Genomic DNA, 20,923 nt, shown 5'->3' with positions numbered 1-20,923 from the left:
TAAGAAGCAACATCAAAGCTTAAAACGAACAGAAAATATTACGTATATGATTTGGTTCACCCCCAAGTCAATACCTCGCTCTTTAAGCCAAAGATTTTTGTAGTACTTTCATAAAAGCTATTTATTCTAAATAACGGCCTTTGTGATTAAGGGGTCATTTTTAAAGAATTGGAACAAAATTCGAACTTTAGCATAAAGAGCGAGGTATTGATTAGGGGGCAAACCACCTAACATACGTATTAAAAATATATGAATATAGAAGTTCGTTACGTAATTTAATTCGTAAGTTACGTATATTTATTACAAATAAAAACATTCTTAATTAAAATTAAACAAATTTCGAGAAAGCCATTTAACCAAATAAAATAAAAGTAAAATTAATATGCAAATTTTGTTTTAATTATTCATGTACGGTGAGCCAAAATCAAAACCTTAATTAATTCAAAAACGTTCAAAAGTTAAATTAAAAAAACAAGTTTTTTTTATTTAATGATGTACAAAAAATCTGTAAATAAATGATGTAAGTAGTAAAGCTATTTAATGTAAATAGCTTTACTACTTTTTATAAAACGATGGCATGACCTACTGTTGAATACTGCATTTCTGTGTGGTGCATTAAAAAAGTGCGAAGACAAGCGTCTAAATTTTTTCTTTACTCAAATCCACCCCCTCCCCCCATGGCCCTTTTATACCAACCACCCCCTCCCTCACCCCTATAACCTTCAAAGACAATCAAAAAGTTTTGAGATCATCATCTTGTTCAACATAGTCGAGACATGCAATAAATATACTTCCAGAGATAACATGACCCCTATAGGCCCTGAGACAGAGACCGTAAATAATACAAAACTGACAAGTTTTTAAAGAGATGTCTTAACAGAGCCAACGCTCTAGCGTTGCATGTAGCAATGAGCCATAAGCCTTCACTGTGTTATTTATTATTTATCTGCCAGAGCCACTTAACATGGAAGGGGATGCCAAAAAAAACTATGGAGGATACTCATTCGATTGAAAATTGAAAGTTCTAGTGTCTCTAGAAACAAGATCCTCAGTTTTTCAAGGGGACTTTAATTTATTACTTGGTTTTTGATTGCGAGCCAAAACAACCGTTAGGGACGGGGGGAGGGATCAAAAAATAAAAATGAATTTTGGGTTCTGTAAATATGGGATAAAATGTATTATGGCCAGAAATTTTTGAACATTTGTTATGTAGCTTCAATATAAAATGTAATATAGGATGCACTTCACAAAGCTTTTCTTTATACCACTTTTTTGTGGATACAGTCAGTGGCGTCAATTTGGAGGGGGTGGTGGTGGAGGGGAACTTTTCTCCCCCCACTAAGTTCCAAAAATACTATTATGGTAGGCCTAGTATTTTCATCGAAAAATACCTTTTGGGTATTTTCATCGAAAAGTGAGAAATTTCTCTCCCTCCCCCCCCCCTATATTTTGAATGGTGCGATTTGCTTCCCCCTAAATTTTCGTAGATTTACGCCACTGGATACAACACAGGAATTTATTGCAAGAAACAAGCTTTATTAATGAAGAAAAAATTAGAAGAGGATGCTATTTTTCAAATGCAACTTAATTATTTAGCAATTTAACCATTTTACAACACAGTGGTGTGTAGACCTGTGCTACATCTTACATTAGGTCTCAGTCAAAGAAGGCTAGAAGTGAAAAACAGCATACCTACAAATCATGCCAATGTTGTTATATGGTCTCAAATGGAAAATCCAGCTGTTTTTTGTAAGTTTTTTGTTTTGTAAGGATATTCTGCAAGAAAATATCAGCAAGAATTTTACGTTGGTAAAAACTGAAAAGTAAGAATATATAATTACAATGAAAGCCAGAGCTTTTTGTGAAAACATAAATTCCTTGTCAGCTTCGGAAGACATCCTTTGTTATAGATTTACTCCAACACAATATTTTGTTAAAAAGAAAGGGAATCTACAAAGGCAGCCAATTGCAAGTTATAGTACAGTAACTCCAACGATTCATGAAGAATCATGTGTGAAGTATATCAACTGGACACAATTCTCAATACCAATACTCAATACCAAGAAATACTGCAGGACTTATGGTCGACTTATGACACCAGAGTATAAATAAAAAATCATAGGCTGTATTGAAAATTTACTGCTTTTTTTTCTTTCTTTTTTTTAATTTAATTAGCAAAACAAACATCCTTTGATATATACTGTGGTGGAAGTTAGAAACCATTCGTCAAATATTTACTAGCTGTGTTTTGACTCGGGACAGTCGTGTCGAAATCTAAATGATTTTTTTTTGGTTAACCTTCAATTGGACTTCTAATGATAACACAATGATTAAAAAGGGTCTCAGGCCCAAGAGCCCTATTTTGGGTCATAAGGACTAAAAATTCTTCTGCATTTTTTTTTCAACAAGGCATTTCTACCAAAACGTATCTATAAAACCTTTGCTTAGAAAATCTACAATTTGACACCCTTGTCCCTGGGTTTGCAGAGACCATGGTGCCCATGTAGGCAGATTCTTGAACCTTTCAACGATTACGATTATAATGGCTAAATAAAAAATGTAATCCAATACCATGCGAGACCATAGAATGGCCAAACAGAATTTGTCATCAAATAGTCCTTTTCAGTACACTTTAATACAAATTACTACAAGTCAGCATCATTGCGTTTACTATGAATGAGTGGGGCCCAATGGGCAGACTAAATATTTCTTCTGCTGGCCTCATCAATGCATTATTGTTAAATTTTTTGATCAATAGAACAAGTTTATTGGCATGAAAAAGTTTCAGGTTATTTTGTTGAAGAAAGTATGAGGGAAAAGCAGACAGGTATTTTCTTTAAAACATCAATATTGGAGAAGTAGCAACAGATCAAATGGATTTATGCTTCCTCTTAAATCTTTTTAAAAATACGTTGACAAATAGGAAAAAAAGTTCTGGAACAAGACTTTCCCTAACATTGGAAAATAGATATTTGAAATATCTTCCTTTTTTTTTTATCTTTCTCTCATTATGGCTGTTGAGAATAATTCTGTCTATTAGGGCTTTCACTGCCTTATTACAAATTTATTTCATATTACTAAGACACCAATTTACAAAAATGCTGGGGGTGAGGGGAAGAACTTTTTCAGCTTTTTTTTGTTGAAGATAACGAAAAAATGGGTTTTTCAAAATCAAGATAGAGGGATGAGTAATAATACTTTTTTTCAATTTTGAAAATGAAATCTAGCAAGAGCAATTGCCCCTCTGCCGCTTCCCCTACCCACTCCCATTTGGTGCCCCTGACTACTCATCACAATAGTTGTATTTTTTTTTGTAATGAATTAACCTAATCTGATTTAAGATTATGCTCACCAAAAAGCAAAGTCGTGGCCAGTTGTGAATAAAATACCTATATGTATAAATTGAATACGGCTCTGACAGATCTTTCTGAATCAGCTTCATAATACATGGCATTTGAAGTTCGTTCTGGTATTCTTCGAACACTACACTTGGATCTGAGAGGCCATCAATAGCTTGCTGTAAACACTCATATTGTGTACTATCCATCATACTACGTCCATTTTGTATACAGGATGTTGAGTAACAATTCACATGATTATGATCAATAGTGTCTATTTCTGTTTCTTGTGAGCTTAGAAAAGAGTCTTTACACAATAGTGAAGTTTTGCTTAAAGCTGTTGCAAGTTCCTCCATTGTAGAAGCATATGGCACATGAGCTTGTTGGGTAGGAGACCCCTCCGGGGTTGTTGTTTTTCCATTCATCCTTTTGCTTCAGCTGAAGAATTACAGTACAGGCTAACAGTCAGCTTTATTTCATGGGCGCCTGAAAAAAAAAATGTCTGCCTTGATTTTGACTATTAATCGGTTTTGTTTTAAACAAGCTCCTCCCTTATCATTTTGGCTTGTAGATTTTATCATTGTTTCCCACCTCATTTCACTTTTTCTACTTTTTTTTTTGGGGGGGGGGGGCAATGAAACTCTTTTTGCAAAGAGAAATTCTATTGTTTTTTTGGTGGGACAAGAGACTTCAACTGATGTTTATTGTTTTTATCTTCTAAGAATCTAAACCACTGTTTCTAAAATTTCTTTTTTTTTTCGCATATCTATTTGTTTTTACTTCAATTTATATCTTTGTTCTCTTTAGGCCAATTATGTTTAATCTAATATTAATCATCCAAATGTTTGCCCTATCTTATAGGATATAGGCACATTTTAGGCAATTATGGATTATTGATACTTATCTATACACAGGGGACTTCTTATAGGGTAAGCCAAAAGGACCTCGACCTTCCGGAAAAATTAAGAAAGGGTACCCAATAAATACATGTATTTCCCCGTTTTTAAAGTACCTTCCCATGGAAAGTCCTCTGGCAACCTCCCCCTCTTCCCCCATGACCAGACCTGTGTGCATCTATGCATTAGCAACATTTTAAACAAACAGACTTAAACACCAGTAACTTTTTCGAATTTCACATCTAATGCGTCAGGGTTGTCGCCTAACTTTTGTGTAGTAGATCTATAGACAATTCAGTGAATATTCAGGGTTAAGACGAACTATCAAAAGGCAGGAGACTTGTTTTGATCTAATTTATAGTCCCATATTTAATGTACACAAAATGTCAATTTGGGATTTTGAGGTATGGTTTTCTGGGATTATTTAATAGAAAATTGGAAGAGATATCTCGTTATTCAAGCCAAGGGACGGTAAGTTTCCGACATAGGGTTTTCGGACAAGGCAGCTCTAATAGTGTAATTCTTGTTTTGATCTGGCACTATTTCCAGGAGTTATGGGCTATTATATTTCCTAGTATTGGACATGATCATCTCTTACTAGGTTGCTAGCTACTGATGCAACCCGGATATATTAGTATACTGAAAGCTGAAAACCAAGGATAGAACTGTTAAAGGAGTATACGAAAATGAAAAAAAAACAAGGTCAATGAGCAGTAACAGAAAAAAGAACTTGTTTGAAATTAATAGAATAAAGCCTTTTGACTAATAGGGTTTTCGGCCAAGGTGGTTTCAGTGGTTACATTGTCTTTTGATCTGAGACAATTTTGAGGAGTTTAGGACTAGTTTTGTGACTATGGGACTTCTTCGTCTCTTGCTAGGTTGCAGCTGCCGCTACAACCACGACTATCACTGCAACCATGATAAAGCCATTGGATTTGTTTTCAAGTCAAGGGACTATAAGTTATCAAGATAGGGTTTTCAGCTAAGGCAACTCAAAAAAAGATGCCGTCGATGCAAAATATCATCCTTGCAGTCACTTTTCCTGTTTTTTAAGCCAAGGAGCTGTAAGTTTCCTATATAGGGTTTCGGACAAGGATATTCAAACAGTGTACTTTGTGTTTCGATCTGAATCTATTCTTAGGAGTTATTGGCTATTTAATTTCTTAGTATGGGACATGATCTCTTACTAGGTTGCCAGCTACTGCTGCAGTCCGGAAACCCTAAAAACATTATTGCATTTTTCATCGTGGTTCTAATCATTCGTTGCTTCTTTTTAAACTAAAGTCTTATGGGTTTTCAACACAAGCTGTTAAATTTTTTTCATCTTACCTTTCTGGGAGACGACTAGATTGTGTTGATAAATCTCGTGATCTCCGTTCCAAAACTTTTCCAATTAATTACGGAGTGCCTCAGGGCTCTGTTCTTGGGCCTATTCTATTTATTCTTTTTATAAATGATTTGCCAGAAGTTTTGCCTCTTTGTAAAATTATAATGTTTGCTGATGATGTAGTAATTTTTGCTTCTCACCGGGACCTATCAGTTCTTTTCCAGAACCTTGGAAGTACGTTACTAACTGTATCTGTTTGGTATTCAAGGAATTTACTAGCTCTTAATGAAAAAAAATGCCAGTATATGTTATTTTCGCGAACTGGATCAGTAGTGTCAGATACCTTCTCTCTTTTTTTGAATGGTTTTGAATTAAGACGGGTGGATCAGTTCAAATATCTTGGGATTATTTTAGATGAAAATTTGTCGTTTCATAATTATGTAAAAACACTGTCGTTAAAAATTTACCGAAATATTGTCATGCTAACTCGTCTTTGTAACTTTTTTACTAAAGCTATTCTAAAATATATTTATTATTCTTTCGTCCACCCATATTTTATCTATTGCATTTCGGTTTGGGCATCTACCTTTCCGTCTGTTTTCAAATCTCTTCAAATACTTCAGAATAAAGCAATGAGGATTCTTTTTAATGTTGATTGCAGAACTTCAGTTAGACACCTATATGGGACTTCAGGAATTTTCTCTTTGGACCAATTTCATTTAATTTCTATCTCTAGTATTTGTCATGATTATCAATATAGTAATTTACCTGTAAATTTCTCCGGCATTTTCTCAACTAATTCTCAATTTCATAATTATCCTGCTACGCATCGTTCAGACTTTTCGTGCGAAATTCGCCCGACATCGAGAGCGGGATTCAGCATCCGTCACATTGGCCCAAAAATCTGGAACTCAATTCCTGCATCAGTTCGAGAATGTAGCAACAAGCGACATTTTCTAAGACTGGTGAAGAAATATCTTATGACATGCTAGGCATTTTTTTCATTGGGATTTTCTTTTTCGTTGTTGTAAAATTTAGTTAGAAAATGGCTGTGTATTTTCGTTGGCAATATTTTCAGCGCTAAAATATGCCACCAGGCATGTGCGCTGTTTTGTGACATTTATTTATGTACGTGTTATAAATAAAAATATTCTAATCTAAAAAAAAATAGAACATTTTTGTGGTTTACATTAAACTATACAGATACTTTATATAATAACACCTATACATATCCTAATGGTATAAGGTCATAACAAACTGATGTCATTATATCTAACATCATAACATAGTATTTACTTTTTACGCCATGTATGGTTCTAACCAACTATGACGACATTCATCATCTTGTATACGAAAATGCAGTTTTTTGTAAAAATATTGATTTTATTTAAAAAAAAAAAATTGTTTATTACAAAAGGCACTAGATTTGGCTATAATTTTCCTTTACAGAGGTTTCGGACAAGGCGGTTCTAACGTTGTACTTTGTAGTTTGATCTGACACTATTTTTAAAAGTTATTGGCTATTCTTTTTTTTTACTATGGGCTGTGATAGTCTCTTACTAGGTTGCTGCTACTACTACGACCTTGATCACATTTTATATACATTTCAACAACATAAATAACGTTATTTTTCCCTCAGGAGCAAACATATCGTTTCCAGTGTCTACTATATGCAATTGCAAAGATAATTACGCAGGAAAAAAAAACTATGGAATTTGCTTAGTTGGAATAGTAAAAAACATACCACAGGGAATCAGGCCGCAGTCAGTCAAATATGGCACCAGCACCATACCCCAGGGAAGCAACTTTTCAAAAGATATTTGTGTTATTTTATCTTGTCAAAATATAATGATTTATCTTAATACATTAGTTACTATGGTCTATAGTTTGTTCTTTAATATAACAATTCAAAGGTAGAATTGCTGTTAACACATTATAAATATTTTTGCATTTGATATTATAACTTTGGATATTTCAAACTGAGAACTGAAATAAAATAAATTTATAGACCATTAAGCCATATTTCAATCTGGTATTTTAGGGATGACATTTCCGGTCCTAATAAAATACCAAATCTTGTCCTCAAGAAATGCAGTTCTAAATTAGCCTGTCTTCTGTCATCACTTCTCCAGCTCTGGACCCCTCCCAAGGGCGCATTCTTGGTTGGTTCTTGCAATGGCAAAGTCTATGAGGTCATTCCCAGGAAAACCTTCACATATACTTGGAGTTAAAATCCTTAAAGGCAATGAGCAGTATGGGGCCCAACAAAATATCTCACACCTAAATGCCCAGCATCAGGAATGAATTGAGCTTCTGACCCAAGGGCATGATATTAGGATGCCTTCTTTCGATAGTCTGGCATTTGGAACTGCACTAAAAACTCCAGGCATATGAATTTGCGGCTATCTACTTGAAGTTATTCTAGTGAGCATAGCAACTGATGCTAACTATGGAAGCCTATATTTTTCCTTAATTTTTGCAGAAGGTTAATTTTGTTGATGGCGAGTATTGACAACGAAATTGTAATGAATTCGGCTGAAGTTCAAGTCATATTAATCTTTGTTTCAAATTGCTCAAACATTTTTCCAATTCTTTAAGACCGTGTAAAAAAGGTTCTAGCAAAGTCAAGAGGCTCAAAAACTTTTTCATGGGCCTTTTTTACCATGCCGTTTGGAGAGGACAGAGGAATATACTTTAAAGCACACTTCTAGGACATGATTTAGACTCTGGACTGATTTTTGAAAGTTTAATTCACTTAACTTGCCTACTTTCCAATATTCTTTCCTTCTTCCTAGGTAAAAGCCTCTCATTTACTATAGAACTTCACCTAATTGTCACAGTAGGATAGGGAAAATTATATCTGAGAAGATTTTTGAATGGTACTACTTCTGATATCATAACGTTTCCTTCATAGTAGGAATCTTGCTGCATAATTACTTTTCTTTCTCATCTACAATTGATTCATAATGGCATATATCCTAAAGCCAATTTGAAAGAAGAATCAGAAAACTTCTTTAAATAACCTAAGCCCAAAGAGTATGGGTAACTTTTAAGAGCGGAAACTGGAGCTAGTGTCAGCAGAAAAAAAACATCAGCACCATCTGGTATTTGGCAACACTTGACATTTTCTCAAGCTTTGTAATCGTTTTCCTATCCGAAAAATCAGACACTTATTACCACACTAGTTTTACCAACTACACAAATTAAATTAATTATTCTTATTTTTACACAGAAAAAATATGTCAAGGATTGCCAAACGCTTGATGGCGATGAAGTTTTTTTAATTGGTGATGGTGATGAAGACCAGTGCCAGTTCCCGCTCTAAGTTACCCATACTTTTTGGCCTAAGTTTAAAACAAAAGGATAAAAACAATTAAGAGCAAACAAAGACAAAGAAGGATATTTTTCACCCAGTGAATAAAACAAATAGATACATATTTCAGAAGAGATATCTGCTCAGCCATATTCAGTGCAAAACGAAACTAAACTTTCGAAATTTCCAGAAGAGATAAAAACAAAACAACTAAAAGAAAAAAATCAATCAAGGAAAGATCATTCAAAAATTGGATAGGACATGACTTGGAAACTAATGCAGCCTGTCTACTGATAGGATTTCTATTAAAAAAAAACTAATTGATCCTTTCCTCAAAAGACAAGTAATGCAAATCAAATTAAATAATGTGTATTAAGTTGTCACAAACAGAGTTTGTAAAAAAAAATTCTAAGCATCCCTAAACCTTGCTAAAAGGCATCACTTTAAACTGAGATACTAACGATATTTTTGTAACCCCTATTTATAACAATAAAAAACAAAGAGATTCAACTCACTTTCCTTCACTTTTCAAAAAAATCAATCAGTCATCTTAATACAAATCATTTCAGTAGACATGTTGCATCAATCACCAGGTAAAGAATTCATGCTCAATTTAAATAAATTTGAATGATCTTTTGTTTCTGGCTTGATTCTTCATTGGTGTTTTCATTAGTTTTTTTTTTGGTAACTTCAAAAGATTAGCTACTTAAAGTGAAGACAGCCTAGAATATATCTTTCGTGAAATATCTGCTTTATCTTTTGATTTTATTTACTGGGTGAAAAGGACCCTTATTTGATTTTTCATTTCTTAATTCTTTTTCTTTGTCCTTTGTTTTATAGTTGTGCAACATGTATAGAGCTGTTCCTGGGAGGGGGGGGGGACTGGGTCAGCTTCCCCAGCCAAAGCAGCTGAAGAGGCACCATGGCTGGGGGATTGTTCACTTTGATCAAATTTCTAACATTGATTTAGCATTTGTGCTTATATTTGAGTTGGGAGTCATACTTAAGAGAGTCATACTTACTCTCGCCATTTAAACATTTGCCCCTCAATTACGACTATCTGTCTTGGCTTTTTCTACAATTAATCAAAAAACTTTTTGCACAAAAAGGGCACCAACCCTCTCAATTTCCAATTGAATGAGCCCATTTTTTAGTTTCTCTCGGGGGTTTGTCATCCTCAAATACAAAATTTCCAGAACTTTCATCTACATTGAACAAAATGACTATCTCAAAACTTTGATTGAAAGTGTTTGGGAAAAAGGTGGGCATGAGAGGGGGGGTAGTTGCTCTGTATTCACTTTTGACTATTAAAAAGGGCACTAACCCTTTCAATTACCAATCAAATGAGCCCTTTTGAAGTTTCTACAACAAAACTTTCTATAAAAACCATATATGTCCCCAGGGCATAACTTAAAACCCTTGCCCTGAGGGTTGTGTGTGGGGGGGTGTGTGGGGGGGGGTGTGGGTGGTGTAATCTTTAAAGACCTAATTTCCAGAACTTTCAAATATGTTGAAAAAAAATGGCTATCTCAAAACTTTGATTGTATGTGTTTGGGGAAATGTTGAGCGTGAGAAGGGGGCTAGTTGCCCTCCAATTACTGTCAACTATTAAAAAGGGCACTAGCCATTTCAATTTCCAATTGAATAAGCCCTTTTTGAAGTTTCTACAACATTGCTTTCTATAAAAACCTTATATGCCCCCAGGGCATAACTTATAACCCTTGCCCTGACGGTTGGGGGGGGGGAGGGGTTGTCATCCTTAAAGACCTAATTTTCAGAACTTTCAACTACGTTGAACAAAATTGATATCTCAAAATTTGATTGCCTGTGTTTGGGGAAAAGGTGGGCGTGAGATGAGGGTTAGTTGCCCTCCAATCACTTTTGACTATTAAAAAGAGCACTAGCCCTTTGAATTTCCAATCGAATGAGCCCTTTTTGAACTTTCTACGACAAGGCCTTCAATAAAAATCTTATATGCCCCCAGGGCATAACTTTTAACCCTTGTAGTGAAGACTGTGGGGGGAGTTTCCTGTTCAAAGACATAATTTCAAAAACTTTCACTACATTAAACAAAATGGCTATCTCAAAATTTTGATTGGATGTGTTTGGGGAAATGGTGGGTGTGGATGGGGTGTTAGTTGCCTTCCAATCACTTTCGACTATTAAAAAGGGCACAATCCACTCCAAGTTCCAATCAAATGAGCCCTTTTCAAAGTTTCTATGACAACTCCTTTGATACAAAGTGCCCTGGTCTAAAGAAAAAAAATACATTGTGCCAACATTGTTCTTTACTTAGGCAGTGCTAGTGCGCTGCCTATGATTAGCCATGCCTTGATGCCTATTGCAAAATACTTGATTTTCAATTCAATGTAATTAATTTTTCCCCAGGAACCACCAGCCCTAGGAACAGCTGTGATCATGAACAGCCTATGTGGTCTTAGAATACAATTAAGCTTAGGTCTATGGGTTACAAATTGGGATAGCACTTACTATATAACAGCAACATATCCTCTGTTTTGACAGAAACAGTAGAGGCTAATAAAAAAGACTAATATCATTTGATTTCCCAGTCAGTACTCTTTCCAAATATAATAGTCATTAGTGTGACAATACACCAAATCTCTTCTTCCCCCTAGTGGTTATAGATATAGCACTAAATAGTTCATTTGACCCATTGTTTTTCATTATTATAATTGTTGTTTTTATTTGTGAATGTGTATTTGTATTCATAAATTGCCAACAGTACCCTGTCATTGTGAAAGAAATGAAATCAGTTGGATAAATACATAATTTAAAATGGTTTTATAATGTGGATAAATATGGAAGGAAATGTGAAAATCTGATTTTTTAAAAATGCTCATGAGATATCTTTTTGTTTTGCATATACCCCACAAGGCTATATCTGGTCTAACTGGGGGAGATAGGGGCACACTTTTATCATGGTAGTGACCAGTGTACATGGAAAGTCTTCACAACTTTACACCTTGTCCAGCATCAAGCATCTTCAAGACTTGTTTGGCCCATGCAATGAGGTCTGCTATCAGCTGCTCTGCAAGTTGGAGCCACTAGGTTGTCCATCTCTTTCTGAACTTTCTGAACCCTCAAATATGTTCACAGTCTGAATTGGTCAGGTTTTACCAGTTTTCCTGCTGTCCTCCTTCACATCTCTTTCATAAACTGAGGGGGCTCAGCTAGAAGAATTTGGCAAGGAAGGTACTCTGGTGGCTTCTTTAAGACATGGCCCAACAATTTCAATTGGTGTTCTTTGATTGTGAGAGCAACATTTCTCATTTCTCTTTGATATTTTGTGTTTATGAAAAAAGAATGTTTGTGGTTTATGTGTGAATTGTTTATGAATGAAAAGCTGCATCACCAAAAAACAGAGTTGTCAGGGGTACCACAGGAGGGGATAATTGCCCCCTGTAGATTTCCAAAATATCTTTTTTTGATATTTTCATTGAAAAATGGAAAATATAATATATACTACACAGTTTTCAAATATCCATGTTTGAAATGTGGTCATGCAGATGGGTCTTAAGGATATTTTATGGACAGGTATACTCACACAACTTCAACCTATTTTCATGCAGTTGCTTCAACTGAGTTTTGTATCTGTGAAGAAGGATGGTCCAAACCAAAGCCAGGTAGATTTAGACTTAAGTGTGTACGCTAATTTTGTACTAGTCCCACAATGGGTTTTTGAGGGAACCAAAGACTGTCTGTACTTCCTATATTTGCTGCTGGATATCAACACCTGAAGATCCATTAATATAAAGCTAGGAGCCAAGGTCAATTGGGGGGGGGGGTGGGGGGGGTGGAAACTACATTAAATCCCACAAGCAAGCAATAGGACAAAATCATGTATCCATCCATGAGCTTACTAATAGCAGTAAGGTGTGTTATCTGTAGCATCCCAAGAATTGTACCACAATTTGTGCAACTTATAGTGTTTGACTACATCTAAAAAAATCAATCTAATAAAATAAAAGCAATAACATTATGTTACTCATGTTTGCTCTTTCTAAATAATACAGTTGCCTTTCTGACAATGCACCTCACCCCCTCCCCTTGATGTCCCTAGATATAACCTTAAACAATCTAGGTAGGCTATTTCTCTGTTGTTTTACATCTTGTGGTAGTCTATGTCATGTCTTCTTTGTTCAAATTCATTTAATTCAAAAACAAGATATAGCTCTCGTGGGTAAAGCCCAAATATGATGTCTCTTAGTTATAAATAGTACAATAAAGTTGTCTGATAAAACTTGGTCAGGATAAATAAACTAAAGGATAATAACACCTGAGATGGAGAATAAAATTGTCTGGTAAAACTTCATCAGGATAAAATAAACTAAAGAATAAAAACACTAGAGATCATAGTAATATTTCACAAAGCTTTTACTGTAGTGCATAGTGTTACAGTGGACTGGGATCAGTTTTGGAACCTTCTCAGCCACTTCCCTGGGGGGATGAGATCTTATAGGGACAAAAGGTGGGGGAAGGAATGATTGGTAGATGAGATGTTGGGGGAGGGAGGAGCCAAATCTTTGGCACAATTTTTCTCGGCAGGAGGAAAGGGATTCAAGTTTAAATTCTTTGAGGTAAAAGGAGTAACATAGAGGGGAACCAAAATAAATGATTTGCAATGATCTGTTCTGAACTCGTTCTATTTTATCACTTTCATCCTGAGTAAGGGCAAAGTGCCAAACTGGACAAGCATATTCAACTAAGGGCAGATGAAAGTGCAAAATATTAGTTTCAGCTTGTCCTTAGGAACCCAAAATTTTTTCAGTGTTTTTAGCATTTGGATTGTGCTGTTAGCTTTTTTTACAATCGTCTTTGTATTCTCTCACCATGAGAGGTCAGAAGAAATCACCACACCAAGTAAAGTTATTTTATGATTTATTAACTTGGAAACAATAGGAGGTTTGAAAGACGGTTGAGTATTCCAAAGAAAATGTCATGACCAAGCATTTGTCTTTATTCACGACCATGTTTAGTTCAGCCGCCTCTGAGGCAGCTAGGTCGACGAAACTTAGCAGCAATGCTCTTTGAATCCTCAGATACAACTTCTGTTAAGGACAAGTTGTCAATGTATTTCCATCTGTCCTCCAGCTCAGCAGCAATTTCATTAATCATGAGGAGGAAGCCCAGCAGCCCAATCACAGTTCCTTGTGGAACTCCACAAAAAACTGGCAGAGAAGTGGAAAATTGGTCTTTATACTTTACAGTTTGCTCTCTATTTGTTCAGAAGCTCTTGATGATTTTAATATTAAAGCTGGGTATATTTTTTTCTGCCATTTTTTCGAAAAGGATTTTGTGATCAACAAGGTCAAATGCTTTTCTGAGATCAATTGCAATTAAATTTATCCATGTTCCAGGTTCATCCAGGTGTTTTACAATAAAATCAATTAAATTAACAAGGTAATGAACTGTTGAACACTTAGGTATGTTACCAAATTGCTTTTGACCAGTTACTTTCAAAATATTTTTTCAGCCATGTGGCAACAAAGCTTTCATTTATTCTGCTAAAAACTGATGTAACTTTGATTGGCTGGACACCAGAGAAATCATTAGCTGCTCCTTCCTTTGGAATGGGGGTAATAAACCCTTTCTTCCATTTCTTTGGAGAATATCCTGTTGTTGTTATATTATTGAAAATTATCTGAAGGGGAAATGATAATTCTTTAGCAAATGCTTTAATGAGAGCAACTGGAATGTCAAAAGGGCCAACAGAAGTTCTTTTTATTGAAGAGAGTTTACAGATTATAATTGCCAATGAAATATCAGCAATTAAAATATCATCTGAAGGAGTAGTTAAATCTACTAGAGGAAGAGGGGGTAGGATTACACAATTGAAGCAAAATGGGTATTTAAATCATTTGCAGTTTTCTCTAGAGGTTCCTCCTTCATGAATTCAACTGGTTGAGAACTTTTCCCAGTCAGACTTTTTACTTTACTGAAGAACTGCAGAGGCTAGGACTCCAAAAGATGGTCAACTTCATTTTCATAGTAATTTGCTTGTGCCTCTTTGATTTTCCATTTTATTTGGTTTGCCAACTGTTTTGTTTGGTTCTTTTGACCTTTTTGCATTAGGTACAATTTACGTTTTATCAGTTTCTTTATTTTTGAATTTACGTATGGTTTATCACTAGAATAGAATTTTGTCTTATGTTTGGGAAAGCACTCAAGAAACTTTGAATTTACCTTATTATGGAATTCTTCTACTTGGGAATCCAAGTCTTTAACTGAAGAGACTGTGACCCAGTTTTCTCCTGTTACCCTGTCACTGAATTGCAGCAGACCATGGTCAGTGATTGGTCTTGAAGTAACTTTGGTTACTGAATTTTAATTTTTACTTTTTCCAAGGGGTTCCACTTTAACATATAATGATAACTTCCAGCATTTGGTGCTAGTTTACTTGGATTCTGGTAATATTCCTAAAGATTTGTCAGGATTACATCCAGGGAAGTATTCCCCTTAGTTTTTGGGAAATTGACTAGAGTTATAAGGTTAAGTGACCTGGCCAGCAATTTGCTATCAAGTTTGTTAGCATCTCCTAGCATTACTACTCCAAAATATGTTTGAGTTCTCTGGACATAGTCTGTGATTCCTGCAGCTTCTCCCAAAAAGCTTTTCTTGCTACAGCAGGCTGACCAGGTGAATAATAGAAAATGCAGACTGCTAGAGCAGAGAGCAGCCTAGGAAGTTGCTTAGACTGGGCTTTGACCCAAATAATTTCATCATTACAGTATCTTCAAGAAAAGGTATATTTAAAAGCTAAGGTTTAAAATCTTTGTACACAAAAGTCATAATTCCTCCTCCTTTTTTCCCAAGAGGATGGTCATCAGGCCAAAGTTTAATAAAAGAAAAAAAGATAAAGGAACCTGCAATAAATTAAGATCTTGCCAGTGGACCCTGGAATGGGCTTGTTAAATTCTTGAACTGGTGCAAGAAATGCTGCCAGAATTATTTCAATACAATAGTTAGATAAAAATTTTATTTTAAAATGCAGATAACAATGAAAGGAAAGACTAATAATCTGATTAATAGAAACCCAATGGATATTATGAAGTAAGAATTTTCTTCTGTTAAAGAGTTTTCTTTTAGTTTGCATACATGTAGGTCTTAAGGTTACATTGGGACCATCAGGGGAGTGGAGTACAATGTTTAAAAAGCTACCATAATGCTTTGAAAAAGCATATGGGGTAAAATTCTAGGCAAGCTACTTTTAGCTATCTTGGAAAGTAGTTAGGTTAGAAAAATGGAACTTTCAGTAATGAATGCAGGGCAAAAACATACTCTGAGAAGTTGAAGATGTATTAGAATTTAGACAAAAGAAAATTATATTTTATTTTCAGTTTCCCTTTCTCTGGTTTTAGTTCTGAAAATGCAATTTCTGCTATTTGAGTAAATTTTAAGTCATAAATTTTTTTTCCCTAATGTAGGAAATGTATTTGCAGATTTTTGAAGCTTTTCTTGTACTTCACTTAAGTAGAAGATCTATTTTGCAAAGTTTCACTCTTATAAAACAATGATTTTTGAAGGTCATCAAAGGGCAGTGTCCTCTAGAAGGAGAAGGAGTAAAGACAAGCACTTCAAAATACCTTCCCAGGACATACTGTAGATCAATCCCTGAAAATTCCATTTTCCTAGCCTAACTACTTTCCAAAATAGCAAAAGGCAGCATATCTAGAATTCTACCAACAGCATTAATTTGTAGTAAGGCCTACTCAAAACAAAACACTATAAAATTCTAAAACATCCTAAAATGCTCAATTATATCATTCATAAAATTATGTTACTTTAATTTACTCCCACTCCCTAATGTGCTAATATATAGCACAACTTATATATTTTCTAGGCTATGCATTTTCTGTTTCTTGATTTTATTGATGTTGCTTCTTTGGCACTAAATCTAGGAATGATATAATCAAGAAATGGAAAAAAGCATTGAATATATATAATTTGGGCTATGTAGGCTATTTGTCCATTGGGTGGGGTTAAAGCTAACTGAAGCACTTTTAGGAATAGCCTAACATAAATATTTTAGAGCTTTTTAAAGTTGGTTTTGGAATCTTAGTGTTTCTGATACTTGTCTATTATCCCAAAAATACTCAAGAAGTGAAGTTAGATTAATCATAATGATCATAAAAATACATAGCCTACTCTATAAATCATCATCCAATTAATCATCAAATACTTAACCTACTCAATATAGTAAATATTTAGTTAAAAAGTAGACAGACAACCAAATGTAGACAGAGAAACGAGTTTTACTCAGACCAAGAGGTTGGAGTGTGGTTTGGATAATAGACAAGTACTGTGTTTCTTATCAAGTTGGCCTAATGGTAAATTCCTGGTGGGCTGCATAATTTAGGAGATGAAAGGGAAAACATCATTCAATGAGTTTTTTTATGATCTGTCATAATTCAATAATTGCCTCTGGGTCTAATTGCATCTTGAGCCCGGCGAAGGGCCCTGAAGGTATTTTATATGAATAATGAAAGAGCATGAGAAAACATCAAATGATGTTTTCACTTTCATCCTAGCTATTTATAAAGCCCACTGCAAATGTACCATGAAATTTACCTACCCCACCCAGTGGCAGATCCTGAGGGGGCATGTGCCCCCCTATTATATTCTAAAGTAGCATATTTTACTTAATTAACATAAGATTGCATCAATTAAACTTATTCCTAATGCGAGTTTATTGGATCAACCTATTTTGCACCCCCCCCCCCTAGAAAAAATCCTGGATCTGCTCCTGACCCCACCCCCCTAATGTGCATGTATATACCCTGTATTGGAATACACCCTGAATTGTCAATGACAAAGTTTTGAATTGCAAAATTCAGGGCTATTTTTGTTGATAGCTTTCAAAAAACTTGAAACAGTACAAAAATAGTCTATATTTGAGTTGCCTCATAAATAAGGTTTGAATTGTTATTAATAAATATCTTTGGAATATATTACTCTTGAACAGCCTATTTATAAACCACTTTTCAATAACTTAACTAGTGTTGATAACTTTTTTGTGTGGTTACAAAAATGAGATAGCCTAGGCCTATTTTACAGGCCCCTTTAAGGGCTCAAAATGCAATTTGCCCCAGGAGCAATTATTGAATTATGAAAGAGCATAAAAAAGGCATCAAATGACATTTTCACTTTCATCTTAGCTAAATTATGTGGCCTACTCAAAATTTTCAGGCCTAACTGCAGAATAATAATAAGCTTAAAATAGGGAAACTAATTGGGTAAAATTCTACTTTAGCTACTTCTGGCTATCTTGGAAGGGAGTTTGGTTAGGGAAATGAAATTTTCAGGGATAGATCTACAGGCTAAAGTATGTCCCGGGAAGGTATTTTGAAAACTCCTTCTCCCTCTAGAGGGTCCTGACCTTTAAAAATTGTGTGTTATAAAAGTGAAACCTTGTAAAATAGATCTTCTGCTTAAAATGAAGTCCAACAAAATTGTTTTCAGCTTCAAAATTTTCCTCAATCCTGATATATAGAGTTTTAAAGATATGCAAATACATCTCATAAATTTTGAAAATTAACATTGATATGGCTGAAAATACTACTTAAATAACAGGAATTGCATTTTCAGAACTAAAGCCAGAAAAAAAGAATCTTATAACAGAAAATTAATGTAAAATTTTGTTTTGTCAAAATTTCAATAGGTATAGACTTGTCATGTAGGCAGATTTGGGGATCCTCGAGAGTCAGAAGGAGAGGAGATGAGTATTTCAAACTACAGTGCCTTGCCATATTTTAGCCTGAAGACCCACTTCTGAAAATTTCAGTTTCCTAACCTCACCCCTTTCCAATATAGATAAAAGTAACTAAAGTATAATTTTACCACAAATTGTACTAGCCGATTTTTTTTTAGCATATTCCTTTAGGTCTGGTCAACCAGTAGGCTAGAAGATTAGGCTACCAACTGAGGAAAGGACTTGTTTTGTTTTTTTTTGGTCTAGGCTATAGTATTGCCTTCAGAAAAAGGAAATAAATACACAAATATCATGATTACTACAACTAGTAATATCATTTAGCAGAGAATCTAATGGTAGGATAGGCCTAAAAATCTTTTTCAATCTGATTTAGCTTAGGCTATGCTCTAGCCTATTATAAATCTTACCCAGAAGCTTCCAGTAAATTTTTACCAAATCATATTATTTACTTACAAATAAAGTGAATATAGCCTACCACTTGATGCCTTTTTTTATGCTCTTTCCAAATATAATAATCATTTTTGTCAGAAATGAAATTTACCCCACCCCTATATACCAATTCAGGGTATATATTTGCACATTAGGTGGGTGGAGGTAAAGTTTGAACTTACCTCCTATTTACATCAGAAATAAAATTTGCCCCCACTACCCCCCCCCCCCCTAATGTGCAAATATATACCCTAAATTGGTATATAGGTGAACTTTTACCAAATCATATTAGGCCTATTGAGTTTCAAATAAAGTGAATAGGCCTACATCATTTGATGCCTTTTTTTTATGCTGATTATGAATATAACAATAATTTCTATCAGAAATGAATTTTAGCCCCTCCCCTATATATGTCAATTCAGGATATATTTTTGCACATATGGGGGTGGGGGTTAGGTTAGGGGGGGGGGGCTGAAACTCATTTCAGATAGAAATGATTATTATATTTGTAATCAGCATAAGAAAAAGGCATCAAATAGTGTATTCACTTTATTCCTAACTCAATAACATGATTTGGTAAAAATTTACCAGCATAAATAGGCGTAGGGGTGGGGTAAAATTCATTTCCAACAAAAATGATTATTATATTTGGAAATAGCATAAAAAAAGGCATCAAGTGGTAGCCTATATTCACTTTATTTGTGTCAATAATATGATTTGGTAAAAACTTACCCAGCTCCCAAATAAAACCATGGTTTTAGGTGTAAGCAACATATGTATTAGGCTACCTTAGACTCTAGCCTACAGAAATAGGCCTAGGCTAGCCTATCAGACTTACTGTTAGATTTATATTCTGACAGCCTAGCAGACTGTATGTGGCCTAACAAAGCTCCTGTAAACACACAAGAACTTGAGTACCCTAGCCTATGACTACACAGTCTTTCTTCTTCTTCTTCTATTTAACAGCAGGCGGGCTTTTCAGTAACACTATTTAGCCCTTTTCCTTTTGCTTCACTCTGTGGGCTACAGAGCTACTGGCTTGATTGCCTCATATTTATTAGATATATTCAGATATCTTTCAGCAGATCTTTCGACTCTAGGAGTTCAAATATAAGATGATAGATGTCGATTTCTATACTCTGTGTGCAGGTATAGTTGGCTAGGCTCTTGGCTGATAGTGGGATTTTGTGGTGTTTGAAGTATTTTAACAGTTTAGAAAGCAAGGTATGTTGTGCAGACGTCAGCATATTACATTCAAATAGGCAATGGTCAATTGTTTCATTATTCATATTACAATGCCTGCAAACAGGGGACAGGGGAATTGAACCACTTGAATTAGAAAGTTTATATGAGAATGCAAGGAAATTTAGTCCATTTGTTCCAGAACGAATTCTATGATAAATTTTAGAAAGATACTTCTTGGGAAAGGGGGAAAGGATAGGATTAATCTTATTAAAATTAATATCTGATAGCCTCCATCGGTAAATATCTCGAATTGGGATTGGTCTCCCACTTGGCTGGTCAATATTTATAGCATTTTTTGCTATTTCATCAACCTGATGATTACCACTTATGCCAGAGTGCCTAGGAATGTACTGAAAGTAAGTTTTTATGCCACTTGAAGCAAGATTATCAATAATACTGAGACAATGATAAGTGTCAATGTCCAACTTGTATTGAGGAGCTGAGGCCAGCAACTCAAGGCTTGATAAAGAGTCAGAATAGATGATAATATTATTCGAATTTTCAATTAAAGATTGGTTTTGCTTAAGGTTTTCTAATGCCATGATTATGGCATTTAACTCAGCAGACATTATAGATAAATTATTAAATAATCTCTCGCCCATTGCAATTTTCAGGTGAGGAAGGAAAACACCACTTGCAACCTTC

The 20,923-nt window shown here is 34.8% G+C and overlaps 1 protein-coding gene across 1 annotated transcript in view; it reads right to left on the bottom strand.

Moving 5' to 3' along the window:
- The window catches only part of LOC148950035 (N-alpha-acetyltransferase 30-like), a 30,011-nt gene extending 9,959 nt beyond the window's left edge, over positions 1–20,052 (bottom strand). The window contains exons 1-2 of the mRNA XM_089092084.1: positions 19,872–20,052; positions 3,353–3,824 (exon numbers count right to left, since the gene is read on the bottom strand). Of these exons, the coding sequence (XP_088948210.1) occupies positions 3,353–3,763 (411 nt within the window). The 5' untranslated portion in view covers positions 3,764–3,824; positions 19,872–20,052. The remainder of the gene's footprint in view (positions 1–3,352; positions 3,825–19,871) is intronic.
- Positions 20,053–20,923: the final 871 nt, after the last annotated feature.

Source organism: Artemia sp. Qi Xiang Cuo, chromosome 7, assembly GCF_049724085.1.
Source record: "Artemia sp. Qi Xiang Cuo chromosome 7, ASM4972408v1, whole genome shotgun sequence".
In the NCBI taxonomy this organism is placed as follows: domain Eukaryota; kingdom Metazoa; phylum Arthropoda; class Branchiopoda; order Anostraca; family Artemiidae; genus Artemia; species Artemia sp. Qi Xiang Cuo.
This window is presented reverse-complemented; position numbering and strand designations above follow the sequence as displayed.